A 21,373-nucleotide genomic window follows, 5' to 3' on the forward strand; every position below is an offset into this window, starting at 1 on the left:
TAAAATATGATTTTAACATGATGCCATGTGACAACATGCCATGTTTATTTTTTAAAGCCTACTGTAGTGTTCAAACAAAATTGTTTTGAACAAAATTGAGCTAATCTGCTTGTATCCACATCTGGGACATCATCACTGTCCCCGTTGAGACACCTATCCTCAAGAGCTGATGTCTGTCAGCACTTGCTCTTTTATAGTGTCTTTAAGGAAGTGTAATCTGATTAGGCTTATGCACAATTATCTTCCAGTCCTAACAACATTTAATGTTCTGGTGGTGTTTGAGAATAAACAGGATTCGCTTCATAGGGGAAACGCTTTCAGTCACGCACATTTATCGCTGCTATCATCTCAAACTAACAAGGGTGTGAATCCTGAAAGAACCATGAACACAAGATACACAGTACAGTATGACGCACTAATCCTGAATTTACACTCTAAGTGTGTACTTTGCTGGTATGAGTTTTGGGCTGGCAAGATTATAGTCAAGATTAGATTTTACCCAAACAGTAAAAATGTATTAACTAATTCACCCTCAAGCTGTCCCAAAAATGTAATTATATGATGAGGTATTTAAAATGGGATTCTGTTCTTACATGTGAAGTTGATTCTTATGTGGGTAAGATGATCTTGGAAGGGAAAGATTGATAATAAATTATCCAAAAACACTCACACACACACACACACACACACACACACACACACACATTTCATGGTGACAGTAGATGTAAAGATGCAATGTATTTGCTTATATGTAAATACAATTATGAAACAACATTAGAATAATTGCTCATATGCACAAAAAAGGTTACAATTTATTTTAAGGTGACATAGTTACATTGTAGTAATATTAATTAATGATGTACTAACTATAAAGTTACAGTTAAGGTTAGGGTTTGGTTTAGGGTTGGTTAGTTAGTTGTAATTATAATGATTTATCCCATAACTATAAACTATTATGTGACGGAGTTGACATGTTAAAGCTGTGACCGAAGAGACTTCAACATTGTTTATATAAAATATACAAAAGGTGAAACTTTCAGGACTGTGTGTCCTACTGTGAGTGAGATCCACAATGAGCAGGAAATAGGAAAGGGGTCCACAGAGTTAAAGATGAACATGACATTGCCTGATTTGTTCAAAATTATAAAATAATTGATGCAAAGTGAGGACACAACTTCGATAGGCATTTTCTTAATGCAAAATATAATTCAAGAATTACTTTTTGCATTGTTTGATATATTACAGATCTCTGCCTTTAAAGGGGTGGTATAATGCCCCTTTTTACAATATGTAAAATAAGTCTCTGATTAAAGTTATGCTTTAAAGTTAGAAAAGTGAAATCATAATCAACTACATTTCTGTAAGTTTTTATTAGAAAACAATATTATTTAATATAATATATTAACATATAACAAAACATATATATATATATGTACAGTGCTTAGCATAAGTAAACACACCCATGCTAAAGTTGACTAAAAAGAGGAATAAAAAATAATCTTTTGGAAATTGATATTAATGCCTTAATTTCAAAAAATGAGGAAAACCAATTTTCTTTGTGAATGAATAATGTAAAAATAAAAATCTGCCTGCCTCTATGGGAATTTAACATGGGGTGTCCTGACTTATGCACCCTATTATTTTAAGGAAGAACATTTATTTATTCACGATACATTATTCATTCACAAAGAAAATTGGTGTCCTTAAAGGTTGGAGTTTTCCTCATTTTTTAAATTAAGGTATTGAGATCAATTTCCAAAAGATTTTTATTCCTCTTTTTAGTCAACTTTAGCATGGGTGTGTTCACTTATTCTAGGCACTGTATATATATAAATAAATAAACAATTTTGTTTTTATATTTTTATATAGGCTATATGTAAAATAAAATTGGTAAATGACAAGTATACCGGTATGTGGCAAGTTAATCTCAGACGGTTTGACATTACGAAACTCATTATGATTCAGGACCTTCTGGATACGACAGCAAACACAGAGTGTTCAAACATCTTTCTTTATAATTGATTGAATTTCGATAACACATTTTAAAATCAGATTTGCATTTCCTGAAGGAATTACTGGTAGACCTAACTTCTCAGAAGTCATTTTTATGAATCACTATTGACACTTTCACAATGTTTGTGGGGTTTGTGCCTAGAGCACTATGGCCTACTTTGTACTTTTTGAATAATAATAATATATATAAAAAAAATCAATTTAGCTTGAACCTACTGTATATTAGGTAGACCTACGCTGTCTTTTAAATGTAGGCTAATAAAAAAAAAAAAAACAGAAAGTGATGTGTATTCAGTGAGCATCAATATTTAATCCCCATACATCACTTTACATATAACTGGGATGATGAAAGAGAATCAACAAGGTAATGGAAAGGAAATGTTTAAACATCCAAATGTCTGTGGAGGCAACGACAAACATAGGTCGTATCTTCAATCAATCGTACCGGGTTTCAAAGAATTAGGTTTTTCAAACATGTCAAACAGACCGTGACAAGGCTTAGTACACAGCTCTGCTGCTGGCATGATATAGTGGATCAAATAATGGTCCTATAAATGTTTGGGTTAGCTTATACAAGTTTTTGTATTTATGGCTTGTATTGTAGCCTAGCTTATATCTTGAATTAATCAAAGACAGCGATTTGTGAACACATCAAATGTTGACATCAAGTTCAATAGTTCAATAACAACAAGAAACCCTTTTTTACATTTCCAGGGTTTTTAGAGGCAGAGGTCATAGTTGGGTTAACTCATAATAGTGGTGAATGGAAACTACAACAATACCATAGCATTTATATGAATTTGCAAAAGAGGAAAAAAATATAGAGAGATTGATTATATATTGTGAGAACGATTTGCCATGTAATTAATTTGTTATCATTTCTGAAACATTAAGCAGTGTTAATGTTAAGGTAATAATAAAACACAAAGTATTATAAAGTGTTAGCCTATACATGTGGAAATGCATCATCACAGTCTGTGAAGGGTCCATCTCAAGAATCTTAATTGTCATCCAATTTTTGTTATTTCAGTGCCTCCTCAAAATTTTTTGTCAATTTTGTTTAACTTTTTCGGTGCCCATCATAAATACGCGATAAAAAAAATATGCACACACACACCACAACTAACTTGTTTCCACCACAGACCTTTAAAAAGAAAAAAGAAATTGCGACTTTTTATCTCACAATTCTGAATTTTTTAGACAGACAGCTCGCAATTCCGACTTTTTTTCTCAGAATTGCAAGATATAAACTCACGATTGCGAGGTATAAAGTCAGAATTGCGGGATTTTTTTTTCTTCCGAATTGCGAGTTTAATTCTCACAATTGTGACTTTTTTCAATTATCTTTTAGATCATTTCATTCCGTGGCGGAAACAAGCTTCCGTACTTCCATACCACGGAATAAAAAAAAAACTAAAAGATAATTGACCCTTCACAGGGAGCTTGATTGACAGGCGATCTGACCAATCATACTTCGCCATCCGCCATTTTGTCTGACAAAGCTGTCAGGAGAGTAGATTAACATGGGAGGATTTGAACTTGAAAAACGGAGTGTACTGACGCCTTTCCGCGGTTAAAACAACATTCCTTCTTATGTTCATTCATGTTTATTTGATGCTAGAAATTAACTAGAAGGAAGAGATGATCGGTTCACGAGCAGCTTTAACTGATGCTCTACAGCGATCTGTCACGACACATTAAAGAGCCACAAAACGGTATTTATTGTTTACATTTCTTTTTAAAAAATGACCAAATTTGAAAGGTGAGACTTTGTTTAATATGTTTAATATCAAAAGTAACCTAAAAGTTACCTGGGGCCTATACCATGAAGCCGGTTTAGGTGGCTAGCCAGCTATGTTTCAGCTTAGTTTCCGCCAACCCTGGGTTTTAGGTACTATGAAAGTAGCTCGGCTTTAATCGGTGTTCGTTGCCATGGTATCTTACGCTGCACGGCTAACCTGCTCCGGGGCAGGTTAAGTTCTGGATTCGAGATCTCAGACTGAAGTTTGACCAATCAGCTGTGAGCAAAGAAACATATAGGTGACGTAACTAATTCCCAGTGTCTGTTGCAATGGCTTTACATTTTCTTCCAAATCCTGTGGACATCTCAGCGCAAATTGTTAGACGAGTGTTGTGTTGGGTTCTTAAGATAATAAAGAAGACGTAGCTGGATAGATTCACATGGAATACTTTATTATACACTCTTGTTCGCTAGCATTCTCCGCTGCCCTCGCACCCGAACGCCCCATACTGCCACCCAGTGTCCTGGCAGCATATATATATATATAATAGATCACACCACAACGAGCACATCATAGAGAAAGAGTTTACTTTTAAGCCAGACAAAATCCCCTTGCCTTTCCTGTGAAAGATACAGATTTTCTGCGGAAGGAATATCTTATCTTTGCAAACTTCTTGAGCCGCACATAAAGAATTTAACACGCCGAATTCATGCACTTACTGTACCGCAAATGGTATTGTGTTGCGTTTTTTTGCAAGTGGTACATACTTGCACGATCGGTGATGCACAGAATCTAGGGGTTTGTCGAACTATTCGCAAGGGGGTCCTCGCTCTGCAGGAGTAATCGTTTCATTAATAATGTTCCCCGGACATATATCGACCATGTCCATAAAAGAGGGCTTTTATAAAATTGCGGGTAAGATATATTGATAGGGTGGCATCACATGAACGATTTTTTTTTTCTTCAAAAAGCTAATTTCACAAATGTACTACTAAGTACATGTTAAGAATTATTTTAAATATGTTTTATTATTCGGTTAATCTTATGAATTCCCTAGAGTCATTGGAGCAATAGCCTGCACACGTTGCAATCTCCATTTCTCTAGAACATTAGGCAGATTATGTTAATAGAATGTCCTTTCACCCTTAATGCTCAGGTAGAGATGATGTGAACATGTGAAATTATTATTTTCTGTGAGATGAATCTTTAAATTAATAGTAACATTAACAGATATAACAATGATCTACTTTCTGTGAGTCTGTGTTGTGTCAGCACTTTGAGGAAAGCAAGTTAAATTTGGTACAGTAAAAAACACTGTTCATTTGCAACCTACAAAATAACCATCATGATGAGCCTCAGACAGGGCCACTTGACCACCCAGCTGGTGCAGGTGTAGATGCAATCACCATACAATATTACACTTAATAAAAGCACATTGAAACTGCAGATAGGTCTCAAACTTTTTATTGGTTTTGTGGGATGGGGGGGAGAAAGAGACAAGATAAAGTTGCATTAATAAATATTCATGCTAAAGTGTTACTTGGTTAAATAAGTTCACATACTGAGATCAGTTTAATCCAGCTGTTTGTTCTCCAATTTATTTATTTTTTATAAAATAAAATATAGCTCCTCAGCTCACAGTCCGGCTCATTTAATGTGCAGTATAGCTCTATAGGCTCCTTTTGTAAAGGGTCCTGACTGAGTCTGTTTCCGCCTGAAACATAATTCCACCACAAACAAGTTTACAAGTTTCCACCACAATCATTACAAGTTTTCTGGAGGCTAATCAACTCACAAAAAGTTCCTTGACAAACACCTGTAATTTATGTCAAGGGTTTGAAATCCTTAACTTGTTCACATTTCTTCTGAAGCCTGTTGAGGTAGAGGCTTCAGTTTCTGGGACAGGTTGTGAAAAATCCTTCAATAAAAGAGATGTGTAAGGGCCAGTCCCTGTTTTATGCCACACATTCAAATGTTTGCCTTAATAAAAAGCCCAGTGCATTCACCTCAGCAACTGTCTCAGAACACAGACAGAGTGTCTTCATCATTTCCTCCACCCTAATAAATAAAAGTAGGCCAATATAAAGCACAACTGTTATAAAGCAGGTTATGTTTCTGGTGTTCTGTCTGCTGCACACTGACCTCTGTGTGCGAGACTGTGTGTGTGTGCTGGCTTCAACAGGGACACTGCATTTCCCTCGACTGCAGAACATACAGTCAGCCATATCTTAAACTTAAAATAGTAATGTATCGCACACATACCCAGTGTTACTTGCTTAGAGGAGCCAGCACCAGGGTCAGATTGTACAGCACCTGTAATCCCACCCATAACCGGCCGTCCCTTATTCCTATCAGAGCCAACTCAGTGTATTCTGGAGGAGTGGCCCTCCACGGTTTTCTGAATTTCACTCTTTTTTCTAGAACTAGAAGGGTTTGTGATCAAATGTTTACAAAAATAATAAAAGGTTGTGTGTAAATACTTACTACTTTGAATTATATTTTTATAATTAGTCTTTATCTGCTGCCAAGAAAGTTTGGAGTTGCATCTAAAAATCAATGAATATGAATCTTTATTAGTAGCTATATACATGCACATTTTAATATATTATAAAAATATAGGCTATATTTCACACACACATACATTCATACCCTACATATATACATCATTTTACATTAATATAGAACGTAGCCTATTTGTTTAGCTTACACATTAACGCAATCTGCAATCTTTCTTCAACAGTCTTCTCTCGCTTTGGCTGCAGAGACCGTATTGTTTCGAGCTTGTAATACATAGCCTATTTAAATTAATCGTAATTCTGAATGATTATCTCTTGCTCCTCCGTGGAAAAAATATATCACTCTCGCTCTCTCCATATCGAACGCGATTGGTTGTTCGGTGCCAACGTCACTTTGGTATGTGCACGCGCTCGTGGATTAATCATAGCTTAAGATCAAAGTTTGACAGAGAAAGTTGATGAGCTGCATCATGGTACCAATAAAGCCTGATTGCATCGGTTTGGTTTTGTCAACTCAAAACTAATCCTGTAACCCAGAGTTTGTTCAGCTACCTTCATGGCAGGGGCAGACTGGCCATCGGGAGCACCGGGACATTTCCCGGTGCCCTGACGGTCGTTCTGGCCTGCCGGCTGCCAAAAAAAAAAAAAAAAAAGGTGCAGACGATCAGCCTGGCATGTGATAGGCTGGTGTGCAACTACGAATTAATTGACGGATCTCTCAATCGACGAATCATAATGGCGGAGTGAAAATGACAATCCCACCCAACGTCACGAAGCACTGCAAATGGTTATCAGAAATAATCTCAGAAATAATTTGTTATTTTAAAAAAAGACTAAAATGTTTTAACTAAAAGTTAGAAATATTGAGTTTCTTTTGACTAAAATTAGATGACTAATTAAAATTTGACTAAAATAACGAGACTTTTAGTCGACTAAAACTTGACTAAGATACCTTGAGTTTCTTTTGACTAAAACTAGACCAAAATGACGAGACTTTTAGTTGACTAAAACTAAGACTAAATTAAAAATAGGTGACAAAATTAACACTACATACAAATCACTTAGATAATCACAACAGATAAAATTAAACCAACAAACGAGCAACAATATGTAAGTGGTGCTGTGTCAAGTCTCGTTTCGTCTACATGTAGCATATTTTTTATATAATAAATAAAAATGTATAAAAAGTAGACAGAATAGTGTTAGTGGGTCAAATTGTTTAAATAATAAATAAATCAATCAAGTAGATGGTATGGAAAATACAGTGTTAGTTATTTAGATTTTTCATTTCTAGTCTAAAATATGTAGCCTACAATGTTTGTTTGTTTATTTATTTATTTTGAAAAGGTGACGAAGGAAGCAACAGTAGCACTAGAGCTGCAAATGCTGCTGTTGAGCTAGAGGTGGTGGACAGTGAGTTTTTAAGGGTTATTTTTTTATTCATTTATATTGCATCTGGTAGTCTACCTGTTACATTAATAGGGTTAGCCTACAAGTTTATCAGTCCAGTAGATTACATGAATAGGGTGGTGGTGACTGCAGCAGCAGAGGTGGCCTGGCAGTGGAGTCAAATTCCCGGCCTGAATTATTGTCCCAGTCCGCCACTGCTTCATGGTCTGTCCTGTCTGTCAACGTGTTGTCAGTGTCCTCTCTGCTCCACGATGTATTTTTCACTGCGTGAGAACATGGTGTGGGGTGAGAGCGGCGTAGCTTGTCGGACATAGCGACAGTAACTAAGGTGGAGGCTCTTTGTGAACGAACTTTGCGAGTTTACATTTCACATTTCTGAGAAAAAAAGTCAGAATTGTGAGAATTGCCTTTTTTTTATTTATTCAGTGGCGAAACATTAGCGTCCACACCGACACATATTAACATTAGTTTATTATATGCGCACGCTGCAGTTTTTGTTGTCTGACACTAAATGCTATGAGCTCATTAAAAAGGTGGATTCTGACTGAATGTCATTGTTGGTTTTTATCATCCATTAGCTGAACATTTTTTTCCGAAAGTGATTTCAATGAAACATCGTTCCTCTGTGTCATTATCGTTATAGTTGTGGTGTGGACATCCCAATTCTCATAAAATTAGAAGGTTTATTAAAACTTTATAGTTATAGTTATATATAGTTATATATCGTCATTGGTGTAAATGGGACTTAAAGCTGCACTATTACTACAACACCAGAACCTACCACAACAACTACTACAAAGCCTCCCACAACAACACCAGAACCTACCACATCGTCTACCCCTACACTGACTACCACAAAGTCTACTACAACACCAGAACCTCCCACAACAACACCAGGACCTACCACAACAACTACAAAAAAGCCTCCTACAACAACACCAGAACCTACCACATCATCTACCCCTACACCGACTGCCACAAAGTCTACTACAACACCAGAACCTCCCACAACAACACCAGAACCTACCACAACAACTACAACAAATCCTCCTACAACAACACCAGGACCTACCACATCATCTACCCCTACACCGACTACCACAAAGTCTACTACAACACCAGAACCTACCACAACAACACCAGAACCTACCACAACAACTACAACAAATCCTCCTACAACAACACCAGGACCTACCACATCATCTACCCCTACACCGACTACCACAAAGTCTACTACAACACCAGAACCTCCCACAACAACACCAGAACCTACCACAACAACTACAACAAATCCTCCTACAACAACACCAGGACCTACCACATCATCTACCCCTACACCGACTACCACAAAGTCTACTACAACACCAGAACCTACCACAACAACACCAGAACCTACCACAACAACTACAACAAATCCTCCTACAACAACACCAGGACCTACCACATCATCTACCCCTACACCGACTACCACAAAGTCTACTACAACACCAGAACCTACCACAACAACACCAGAACCTACCACAACAACTACAACAAAGCCTCCTACAACAACACCAGGACCTACCACATCGACTACCACAAAGTCTACTACAACACCAGAACCAACCACAACAACACCAGAACCTCCCACAACAATACCAGAACCTACCACATCTACCCCTACAACGACAACTACCACAAAGTCTCCTACAACAAAAGAACCAGCCACATCCACCCCTACATCCACAACTACCACAAAACCTACTACAACAACACCAGAACCTACCACATTGTCTACTCCTACACCGACAACAACACAGTCTGCAACAGCTAAAACGATAAGTATTATTACTGGAGAAACAAAAACTCCTATTACAGGAGCACCTCAAGAGCATTCAACAGAATCTACCACATCACCTACACCGACAACTACCATGAAGCCTAACCCTACAACAACACCAGAACCTACCACATCATCTACCCCTACACCGACAACTACCACAAAGTCTCCTACAACACCAGAACCTACCACATCATCTACCCCTACACCAACAATTACCACAAAGCCTCCTACCACATCATCTACCCCTACAACTACCACAAAGCCTCCCACAACAACACCAGAACCTACCACATCATCTACCCCTACACCAACAATTACCACAAAGCCTCCTACAACAACACCAGAACCTACCACATCATCTACCCCTCCACCGACAACTACCACAGAGTCTCCTACCACATCATCTACCCCTACAACTACCACAAAGCCTCCCACAACAACACCAGAACCTGCCACAACAACTACCACAAAGCCTCCTACAACAACACCAGAACATACCACATCATCTACCCCTACACCGACTACCACAAAGTCTACTACAACACCAGAACCTCTGTAAGACTGAAAATATTGGTTGGGGCCCTGGTCTGAGACAAAATGGCCCTGCTAGCTAATTAACATTCGACTTCCCCCATACAGCCTGACTTCCTCTCAGAAACAACGAAGAACTCACACAAGAACATGGTTTAATGTGAATGTTTATCAATAACTTATGTTTTTGGTGTCATTTGAAAGGTCTCAAAGTGAGTGGTACAGATATCTCATATCCAGATAGATAAAAGGTAATAAGGTTGATAGAAGTTTATAGAAAACTTGGAAAGCCATTTGAGGGTGGCTTTCCCCATCCCCCATATCACCTGGTCAAACAGTATAAAGGAAGGTGTGCTTGCTCTATCGGGTCTCTTTGCTCTGGATGCTGGGCCGGTGTCGGTGTCTCTCTTTCTCTCTCTTTCTCTTTCTCTCTCTCTATTTCTCTCTCAGGTAATATTTTACATTTATGCTGGGTACAAATGGTCTAAATTATCATTGCATCATGTTGTAACTATTTTAAGTGTAAACATAACCTTATTGCACATTGAACCTTTTTTAATTCATGGAGTTAGATTAAAACGAGATAATTGCATATGAGAACATGTGTCTTATTTAACCAAAATTCCTTTGAGACGCTGGAAAGACTTGAACACGCGCGTCCTTTACCGGCTGTTCGAGAAACCGGAAATTGGGCCGAATAGCCGGCTTACACCTCCCACAACAAAACCAGAACCTACCACATCATCTACCCCTACATCCACAACTACCACAAAACCTACTACAACAACACCAGAAACGACCACATCGTCTACTCCTACACCGACAAAAACACAGTCTGCAACAGCTAAAACGATAAATATTATTACTGGAGAAACAAAAACTCCTATTACAGGAGCACCTCAAGAGCATTCAACAGAATCTACAACATCACCTACACCGACAACTACCATGAAGCCTAACCCTACAACAACACCAGAACCTACCACATCATCTACACCGACAACTACCATAAAACCTACAACATCATTTACATCTACACCAACTCCGCACTATGACTGCCCTGAATGGGACAAAAACGTAACATTTTAATATACTTTTATTTAATTTTGGCCTAAATATAAGTAGTGAGAATTTTTTTCTAAAGTAGAAATGTACTTTTAAGAGTATCCATGATCCCATTTAAATTTCCAAGAAAACAACATAGACTACATCGTGATTTTGCATGTACAGTATCAGTCTTTCTAATTCCAGCATCCATTTTTCATTATCACCAGATAAACGAGACCTTCATCCTGTGTAACTGCACCATGGCGAGGTGCATAGAAGACAACATTATTGAAATTATCCCATTTGAATGCCCTCCATTGCAGAACATCACATGTGAAAATGGCAAAAAACCTGTGCTTTTGTTTGATGAGCATCACTGCTGCCAGTATTACCAATGTGACTGTGAGTATACTGGTCTTCATAATTTTTATATTTGATTCAGTAATCATTCAAATTAATAGCAATGATGTCCTTCCAAGCCCAATGTGCTTGATTTGAACTGTTATGCTTTCATGATTTCAAAAATGCTTTAAATTTTGAAAGTATTACTTGAAAATGCTTGTTTTTTTCCACCTTGAACATCTAGCGTTTTAAAAGAAGAAAAATATATTTTTTAATAATTTTAAAAGAAAACAATGAAGTTATTATGCGTGATTTACTTAGGTCTCATTAAAGTTAGGGTAGGTAATCCTGTTCAGAAACATTTTTTTTTATACTGGGTGAAATGGTCCTTCCATTCTGATAGTAGTCAATACATTATGTGTTCAGAAAAAGGAATGAAAAAAATCTGACCTCTGTAGCAGCTGTAGGACAGTAAAAACTCTGACCAATCACTGCCATTCGGTGCGAATGTAAAGAACCAATCAGATGCCTTCATGTCTCGTGCCCGAGCACCACTGCGTGCACAGCAGTGATGCGCGGGTCAATGTATAAACAACCCGCACCCGACCGACGTTTTCAACTGATTCGGACCGCAAAAAAAAAAAATGATATATTATATATATATATAAAAATTATATATATATATTGTACCCGACCCGCGTTTTTTAAAGTAGCTATAGTAAATGCTCATCACGTCATGGGCCATAGACGGAGGAACTAGGGGTGCGCATTTTTTCAGAATGCTGTATGATATAGCCTAGTGTTTTGTAATAAAGGCTTGATTTATTCATTTATTTCGTTTCATTTTCTTAACAATTAAGATGCTGCATGTGTTTATCCAGTCTAATCGAAGTGTGCGTCCCTCCTCCGACTTTCCCAACAAAAACCCCCCCTCTCAGAAAATACATAAAACTGACATTACTGAGCTATGCGTTTAAAAGTAGCCTATTAAAATGGCACAATGGCATTGCTCAGTTCAACATGTTGGGAAATCGGGCATTTTGTCCCGCGTCAGCTTTTATTCAAAAGTTAATAACGCGCTCAACATTCAAAAGGTAAATAAGGATTTCCCACTGTCATCTGCAGACTGCTCGTGCGTCATCCTCGCGCATTCAGACAATAAAGTGTAGACCTATGTATTTCATAGAACATTGTGTCTAGTACTATATAAGTTACAAAGGTAAACGACCCGACCGACCGCGACCCAAATATCATTAAAAATATTTTTGGATGACTCGTAACCGCGGGCGCAGGCACCCACTCATTTTGGATCAACCCACGCATCACTGGTAGGTACATGACTCCAAATGTGGATGCGCGTTCATGTTTGTGGGGGGGGGCGTAGCTTTGGACGGAGCACTGAGAGGAGGGGGCGGAGCTTAGAAGAGGTGCCACTTTCAAATCTGGCTAGCTCTCCAACATTACCTACTCTAGCTTTAAGTCTCCGCTTTGATGTGGCACAAGTAAATAAAATGATTCGTAATTGGCACCTGCTTGCCTGTCACAGGTTACAATGAAAAAGTGGTTGCATTTTGAATTCTTTAAATGTCAACAGTTAATATACACAGTATTGACCAAATTCAGGTAACTTGTTTAGTTCAAATATCTGAAGGCTTTTTGTTATTGTTCGTAGGCTTTTGTGAAGGCTGGGGTGACCCGCATTACATCACATTTGATGGACTTTTCTACAGTTATCAAGGAAACTGCACTTATATATTAATGGAGGAAATAAGGCCTCAATACCATTTAAAGATCTACATTGACAATGTTTACTGTGACCCTATTGAGCATGTATCCTGTCCCAGATCCATTATTGTGTCTTACAACAAACTAGTCATAACACTAACAAATCATAATCTCATCGGAGGTGCAGACCTAGAGGTGAGACTTTCTAAATTTGGAAGGATGAAACATGTTCTTTTTGTGCATTGCAGTATAAGTATCCTATGTTTTTCTTGTAATTGTCTCTTGTCCTAACAGGCTGTTAAGGACAATGTTAAGTTAACTCTCCCATATGCTTTGAATGGTGTGAGGGTTATAAGCTCAGGCCTAGACTTGTTCCTGAGTATTCCACAGCTGGGTGTTGATATAACATTTGGAGCCACTGGCTTTGGTGTCAACCTGCCATACCAGCATTTTGGAAACAACACACAAGGTCACTGTGGTAAGTTAGCCACCCCTGGATTTTTGCATGGATGGTGACATCACAATGTGGATGGTGTACGAGGGGTTTGTTTTTATGCATTTTTTCATCAAAATTATTCCAAATAATTCTCACTTAGGAACATGCAACAACAACAGAGCTGATGACTGCATGATCCCTGGAGGGATCTTGGTGAACAGTGATGGCGGATTACTGGCCAGCCAGTGGTGTGAATGGTGAAATTTGCACTCCACCAACTGCATTGCCTACAGTTGGGGGTGATCTTAAACCTACACCTAACCCATGCCAGGCCCACCCTGAATGCAAACTCCTCAATAGCGAGTGAGTTGATTCTGTGTGGCGTTTTATCTATAAATTTCAATAAACAGAGCTTCCAAAGTGATATTTACTACTACTGTCTTCCTCAGGTTGTTCGAAGCATGTCATTCCCACGTTTCCCCTGACAACTTCTTTTTAGGTTGTCAATATGATAGTTGTCATATGAGCAACCCTGCCGTGTGTTCCAGTCTGCAGAGCTACGCAAGGGCTTGCTCTCAATTAGGGGTCTGCATACACTGGAGGAACTACACTAACCTTTGCAGTAAGTTGCATTTGATATATTGGTGCTTTAGATTTTCCAAAACCCCAAATAGTTTTTTGTACCTCTGTGGGTTTAAATTCCTTTTTTATATTTTAGACTTTTGGACCCAATATTTTTCTAAGCTATGGAGGTTATTTAAGTGTATTTGTCTTTTCATCCCCAGATATTGAATGTCCAGCAGACAAAGTCTTCAATCCTTGTGGCCCAGCTGAGCCACCAAGCTGTGATGATATGTATGCCCATTAAATTAAGTTTTATGTAACAAAGTTCGGGAGGAGCATGTTCAGGTAATCATCCAATCAGCACAAGAAGGAGCCAGTATAAATAAAGCCTTTCCTTACCTCCTGTCTCATGACTAATTTCTCAGCATCCCACCTATTTCATTCTCTATTTAATATTGTATAAATCTAAACCCCAAAAGTATTTAAGTATTTTTGTTGAGTTAAGGTTAAGTAAAAGTATATTATTTTTGGTATAAGTGTTATGTAGAGTTTGCTGTTATTTGTAGCTTATGTGGTTGTTGTTAGTCTTTCCCTGTGGGTCAGAATTGGTCTGATCAGCCAATATATCAGTCCTCGTTGTTGTTTTTTGTAGGAAGTCAGTTGTATTTTGTGTTTTGAGTCTTTTACGTTCAGAGCTTCAGTTATTGTCTGTGTATTTGACCCTTTTTGTTGGGCCCAAACCTTTACCTTTATTTTTGGTATCATGATTGTTGGGAAATAAAATTCCTTACTTTTGAACTTCCCTTGTGACTCCTCTTGCTTAACTGCTTGGTCCCTGACAGGAGGGCTGCTTCTGTCCTGAGGGAACATTGCTCTTCAACAAGGAAACAGGAATCTGTGTGAACAAATGCGGTAAGAAGCCTCTAATTCAAGTGTGTGGCGTGCATTAGGCATTCAAATTGAAATGTATAAAATGTATAAAAAAAACTTTATGCATCGTCCTGCATGTCTTGGCCACTTTTTGAAAACATTTCTTTTGAATTTGTTCTCCCCTTTTTATTTGTAGGATGCCTGGACTCCTCTGGGACACCACGTGAGGTGCGGCGGTGTTTAAAGCCATACTCAAAATGAGTATTTAATTTATAGTTCTTAAATGTATTCATTCCAGAATGCATTCCGACAATCTCAGTGAAAAAATTAATCCAAGATGGCGGATGATAAACTGGAGAGAGAACTGTGACTTATATTCATCCTTATAATTCATTCAGTACTGAAAAGTATCCATAAAATAGTGCAACTATATTCGTACCAGTATTCTTGTGTGATATGCATTTTTATGCTTATTAGCCTATATTTAAATTTTAGCTTAGCAATACTAATGTGAGTACTCTTTATGTGAGTTGCGCTATTTGTAGTAGCTGCCTATGTAGAATTTCAAATCGGTCACTTATGAGGTTTTATCACTGGCAAACCAACAAAAATGTACAATAGTGTAAATAAAACGCAAGTACTAGTGACTGATCTTGTCTTCCATATTATGTATTATTTTCATCAGAGTTTAACGGATTAATGAAAAGAAAAAAATGTAGGGTGGGTAATTGGTTCTATCATCAGTTGTTAATTGGATTGGATTGATACAAGCTTACACTTCATTGTGGAGGAGATGAACTGTATGCATGGATAAATCGTTTAGAATATAATCTATAACACGCATTTACAAAATCAATTGGGTGAATTTATATTTATTGCCAACTTTAAAGAATTATCTCCAGGAATATATAACCGGACTTTTAACTGAATCCTCTTGTTTTTTGTGGCAGTTTGATGAGGTTTTCGAGTACAACTGCGAAGAGTGTATTTGTGAAAAGGCCAGCAAATCTGTGAACTGTAAGCCCAAGAACTGTCCTGATGTGAATCCTGAGAGCTGCACTGAACCCGGCTTTGTGCTAGTCAATGTCACCAATCCTTCAGATTCATGCTGCAGCAAACAAGTTTGCAGTAAGACGAGTTTATTTACAGTTTTTAAAGGGGTTTGCTTTAGGTTTGCATCGCCTAAGTCTCCTCTACTCTGTTTCGTGATGTAGATTGTGATGTCAGCATTTGCCCACCTTTGGATAAAAAGTGTGGAGTCGGATATGCGCCAGTCCTGGAAGTGCCTAACGGAAAATGCTGTCCAGAAATCAAATGTGGTATCACTATTATTCACACTTCACTTCATTTTTGTGATATTCTTATGCCTGTTTTCATCTCAGATGCTGTGTATATCACCTTGAATATCATTCCATATAGTTTTGTAATCTTTTGTCGTTTGCCTCCTTAGAGCCAAAGAAAGTTTGTGTCCACAAAAACATAGAATATCAGGTAACTAAACTGACTCTAATATTACCATTTTAAAAATCAAATATCTTAAGTTATATATATATATATATATTTAAATCATTATTAATGAAAGTTGTGCACGCTCAACTCTCTCCCCTCACTTCCCTCAGCCTGGAACCGACGTCCCCGTCGTTGACTGTCAGGAATGTAGCTGTACATGGGATGTGGATCCTAAAACACAGTGGTTCAAGATCAAATGTGGATTTGTGCAGTGCAATGAGAAATGCAAACCTGTAAGTTGTTTGACGAGTTTCTGATCGGCTTGTCTCAGGAACAAGTTTAATTTTGTTGACTTAATTTGGTGTTTATATTTCCCAGGGTTATGAATATATTGAAGACTTTGACGACTGCTGTGGAAAGTGTGTGCAAACTCACTGCATCATCAACATCAATGGCGTTGAGCATATACTGAAGGTAAGGTCAAACGTCAAAAGCTCAGTCATCTTGAGGTGTGGCTGAAAAGGACAAAATTTTTAATAATTATAAATGTTATATATATTTTTTAACTTATCCTCATGTCAAAAAAGATTGTTTTGCCCTTGGACACAAAATGAAACAGTTCATGCTGCTTTTTTCCATACAACAGAAGTGAATCATCAAAAAAACAAAACCCGAAGCTGGACTAAAAAGAATTATAAAATTATTTGTTCACTATATCGCACATTTTCTGAATGTGTGTGAGAAACAGCAAAATTTAAGTTGAATGTTTTTGCAATGTCCTTTAACTGAATTTGACTTGTTCTCTTTTCCTTTATAGGACGGAGCCACTTTGCCCTCTACAAACCAGGGCTGTGACAGAATCACTTGCACTAAAGTTAATGGACAGTTCCATCCATCCATCCATCCATCTTCTTCCGCTTATCCGGGGCCGGGTCGCGGGGGCAGCAGTCTAAGCAGAGACACCCAGACTTCCCTCTCCCTAGACACTTCCTCCAGCTCTTCCGGGGGGACACCGAGGCGTTCCCAGGCCAGCCGGGAGACATAGTCTCTCCAGCGTGTCCTAGGTCTTCCTCGGGGTCTCCTCCCGGTGGGACGTGCCCGGAACACCTTCCCAGGAAGGCGTTCAGGAGGCATCCGGAACAGATGCCCGAGCCACCTCAGCTGACCCCTCTCGATGTGGAGGAGCAGCGGCTCTACTCTGAGCTCCTCCCGAGTGACCGAGCTCCTCACCCTATCTCTAAGGGATCGCCCAGCCACTCTACGGAGAAAGCTCATTTCGGCCGCTTGTATCCGGGATCTTGTTCTTTCGGTCATGACCCAAAGCTCATGACCATAGGTGAGAGTAGGAACGTAGATTGACCGGTAAATCGAGAGCTTCGCCTTGCGGCTCAGCTCTTTCTTCACCACGACAGACCGGTACAACGACCGCATTACTGCAGCAGCTGCACCGATCCGTCTGTCAATCTCCCGTTCCATCCTTCCCTCACTCGTGAACAAGACCCCAAGATACTTAAACTCCTCCACTTGAGGCAGGAACCTACAGGAACCTAATGGACAGTTCATCACTGACAAATACACCGTCCAGTGCCCTCCTTTCAACGTTTCCAACTGCCAGCCTGTCAGTACATCAAATATCACACAAACACACATTTACATGTTATACTGACCAGTCTTGGTGATTAAATCACATTGATGACTTTCTGCCCTTGTGATTCGCTCTACAGGGTACCATTCAGCTGTCAGCTGGTGGCTGCTGCCATGTTTGTGAGTATTTTTTAAAAGAAAATTCTTTTAAAAAACTGTTGATTTGAGTAAATTATTAACGTGTCCTTGTGCGTTCAATTGCCTGTGTTTGTAGGTGCGGAACAAATGAAGGGATGTAAAGTACAGACTGTTAGCGATTACATAAATCACATGGACTGCCAATCAGAGAAGAAAATGGACCTGACATTTTGTGGTGGAGACTGTAACAGTTTTAGCAGGTGAGTAGGTTTCTGTTACGAAACCTACAAGCAGCATCCTAACTGAAACAGACAGTCAAAAGTGACCGATTTCAAATGGTTTACATGTTTTTTTCTCTCTCACATACATAGGTACACTGCACCTGGATTGTCCTCCTGTAGCTGTTGCCAGGCCACACGCTCAAGTAATCGCACAGTGAGTCTTGGTTGCGTAAATGGAGACAAAGTAACCTACTCGTACATCCATGTTGAAGAGTGCTCCTGTGGCAAAACTAACTGTCACGTAAATGACGCACTCATTGGAAACAGCCAAAGAAAACGCAGCTTGGGACTTCCGTGAGCAGCAGCGGTGAATCAACCCAAACTCTCTGAAAAATGACTCTCAAGTATCTTTTTCGAACTTTGATTGGAAATGAATTTAAATTGCACATGCTTTGTTTAACATTTCTTAAACTATCTATAGAACTGCTAGTTAAATGTAAACTCTTCTGCTTGTTTGAAATTAAAAGCAATTAAAAAGGCATTTTAACTAAATTAATGCATACTGAGTCTTGAATTGAGAATGATTTTATAATTTTCACATCACATATATTCCCCATAGAGTGCAAACAGGACAGATCTACATTTACAATTGCAGCATTTCATGTTCCTTTCATGTTGGCAGCATAACTGTGCAGTGTACAAGACGCAATGAAATGCGGTTACCATTTAATCAGAAGCAATGTTTATAATGCAAACGGCAATGTTTATAAATATATGTTTTGTGTGTGTGTATATACTGTCGTGCTCAGAATTGATGGCACCCCTGCCCTGGTAAATATGATCAAAACTGGCTATAAAAAATAAATCTGCATTGTTTATCCTTTTGATCTCTCATTCAAAAAAGTGCCAAAAATCTAACCTTTTATTGAAGTAAAAGAATTGAAAGTGGGGGGGAAATCACATTATGAAATAAATGTTTTTCTCCAAAAGACGTTGGCCACAATTATTGGCACCCTTTTATTAAATACTTTTTGCAATCTCCTTTTGACAAGATAACAGCTCTGAGTCTTCTCCTATAATGCCTGATGAGTTTGGAGAACACCTGACCAGAAATCAGAGAGCATTCCTCCATACAGAATCTCTCCAGATTCCCAGATCCATATTAGTGCTTCTTCTCTTCAGTTCACTCCACTCATCAGGTCAGGGAACTGGGACGGTCATGGCATAAGCTTCATTTTGTGCTCCGTAACACATTTTTGTATTGATTTTGATGTTTGTTTTGGATCGTTGTCCTGATGGAAGACCCAAACACGGCCCATTATAAGATTTCTAGCAGAAGGCGTCAGGTTTAGATTTTTTATCTGTTGATATTTGATAGAATCCACGATGCCATGTATCTGAACAAGAATATATTAAATTGTACATATGGGGTACCTTCTATCCTTCCTATCATTGTGCAAAAAAACCATCTAGCTTGTTTGCTGCCAAAAAGCTATTTTTTTTAGTTTCATCTGACCACAGAACCCTGACTCATCTGACCCCAAGACTCAACTAATCTCTGCAATTCTCCGTCTGTGATCCTTGAAGACTCTTTGGCCACTCAAACTTTCATCCTCACCGTCCATTCAGCCAATATAGACACACGTTCTCTTCCTGGCAGATTCGTAACATCTAGTTGATTGGAACTTTTTAATTATTGCCCTGATGGTCAAAATGGGGATTTTCAATTGTTTTAATTAAAGATCAAAAGGATAAACAATGCAGATTTATTTTTTTACAGCCAGTTTTGATCATATTTACCAGGGGTGCCATCAATTCTGAGCACAACTGTATTTGTTGTGATTGTAATAATAATTATAATGGCCATGCGATTTAGTTGTTTGATAATTCCCAAATAAGACCATTTCTTAAGTACTCCTTTTGTTTCTGCCACGCAATGCAACAGAAACAAGGATGAAACAGGATATGGACTTTACATACGAGTAAATGGAAAAGACATGCATCAATTAACAATAGTGGATCAGCTGGTTGTTCCAGTCCTAAATCTTAAATTGTATTCTATCAAAATATCTTTAATATTGACTTTCGGTGGAAGCCTATCAAGTGATCTATCAACCATGGAAGGTCTGTGATGCATGGATGTAATTCTGTGTTAAAGTGACAAACCAAATGATTTTTCTAAAGGCAGAAAATACTGTAAATAAATAATAAATAAGTTGACCTAACTTTAAAAAAAATAAGGCAACCTACGATATTAACCAATTAGTTTAAGTTGACGGACAACTTGTACTTTTTCTGAGTAACAGGCAGTCTACTAAATTAAAAAAATCCTTTCGAGACAACTAAAGATTGTTCAGCATTTAGCAATGCAAGGAGCTGCAAACCTCATTCTTTCAACATTACGTTTGATTTTTCAAAGCACAAAACATGAAATGGGCAAACTAGAGGCAAACATATTACTCTGATAAGGAAACGTATTAAATCCAACAGATGCAATTAGATGGACATATGACTCTACACACGGTGATGATCAACAAATGTTAATCCAGCAAAACATAATAATTCTTTTTTTTTCAAGCTGGATTTAAACATTTTCTAGTTCCTTTTTTTTGTTCAGATCACTCAATTTGGAAAGATGGGTACATTTGGTTTGAACAAATACTTGAGTAAGGTCAACAAAACTTTTGTTAGACATTGTTTTGGTAACACTTTACCTAATGTACAATGCATTATACATGGATACATGGATTCATAATTTATGTTATAATGTATTATATATTTTCATAAATAATTATAACCAAAGTAAAAATGCAGGATAATATTTGAAGATTCTGAAATAGGTTGTTGTGTCTTTTTATGCACAAAACAATGCACATTATTTTGTCTTTTTAAGGCTTTATTTAGTCTATTTTTGATCCCCCAGTGAAAATACAGAACAAAGTTAAAGCAGGATAAACCATTGC

At 38.1% G+C, this 21,373-nt stretch overlaps 1 protein-coding gene and 1 long non-coding RNA gene across 2 annotated transcripts; both read left to right on the forward strand.

Annotated features, from left to right (window-relative positions):
• The first annotated feature begins 13,809 nt into the window (after nt 1–13,809).
• LOC306993619 lies at nt 13,810–14,443 on the forward strand. Its single transcript, XR_013796488.1, has 3 exons — nt 13,810–13,947; nt 14,034–14,206; nt 14,370–14,443. It is a non-coding gene; the product is annotated as an uncharacterized lncRNA (long non-coding RNA).
• Nucleotides 14,444–14,911: 468 nt separating this feature from the next.
• LOC306994064 (intestinal mucin-like protein) lies at nt 14,912–18,804 on the forward strand (the record flags this gene model as incomplete). Its single annotated transcript, XM_079604371.1, has 13 exons — nt 14,912–14,917; nt 14,991–15,060; nt 15,215–15,246; nt 15,969–16,146; nt 16,233–16,337; nt 16,469–16,509; nt 16,638–16,760; nt 16,846–16,941; nt 17,285–17,343; nt 18,016–18,085; nt 18,192–18,231; nt 18,326–18,449; nt 18,561–18,804. 13 exons carry the CDS (start codon nt 14,912–14,914, stop codon nt 18,766–18,768), a joined length of 1,152 nt encoding a protein of 383 aa, XP_079460497.1. The 3' UTR covers nt 18,769–18,804.
• Between the last annotated feature and the right edge of the window lie 2,569 nt (nt 18,805–21,373).

Source organism: Phoxinus phoxinus (genome assembly GCF_949152265.1).
Source record: "Phoxinus phoxinus genome assembly, chromosome: 25".
Lineage (NCBI taxonomy): Eukaryota > Metazoa > Chordata > Actinopteri > Cypriniformes > Leuciscidae > Phoxinus > Phoxinus phoxinus.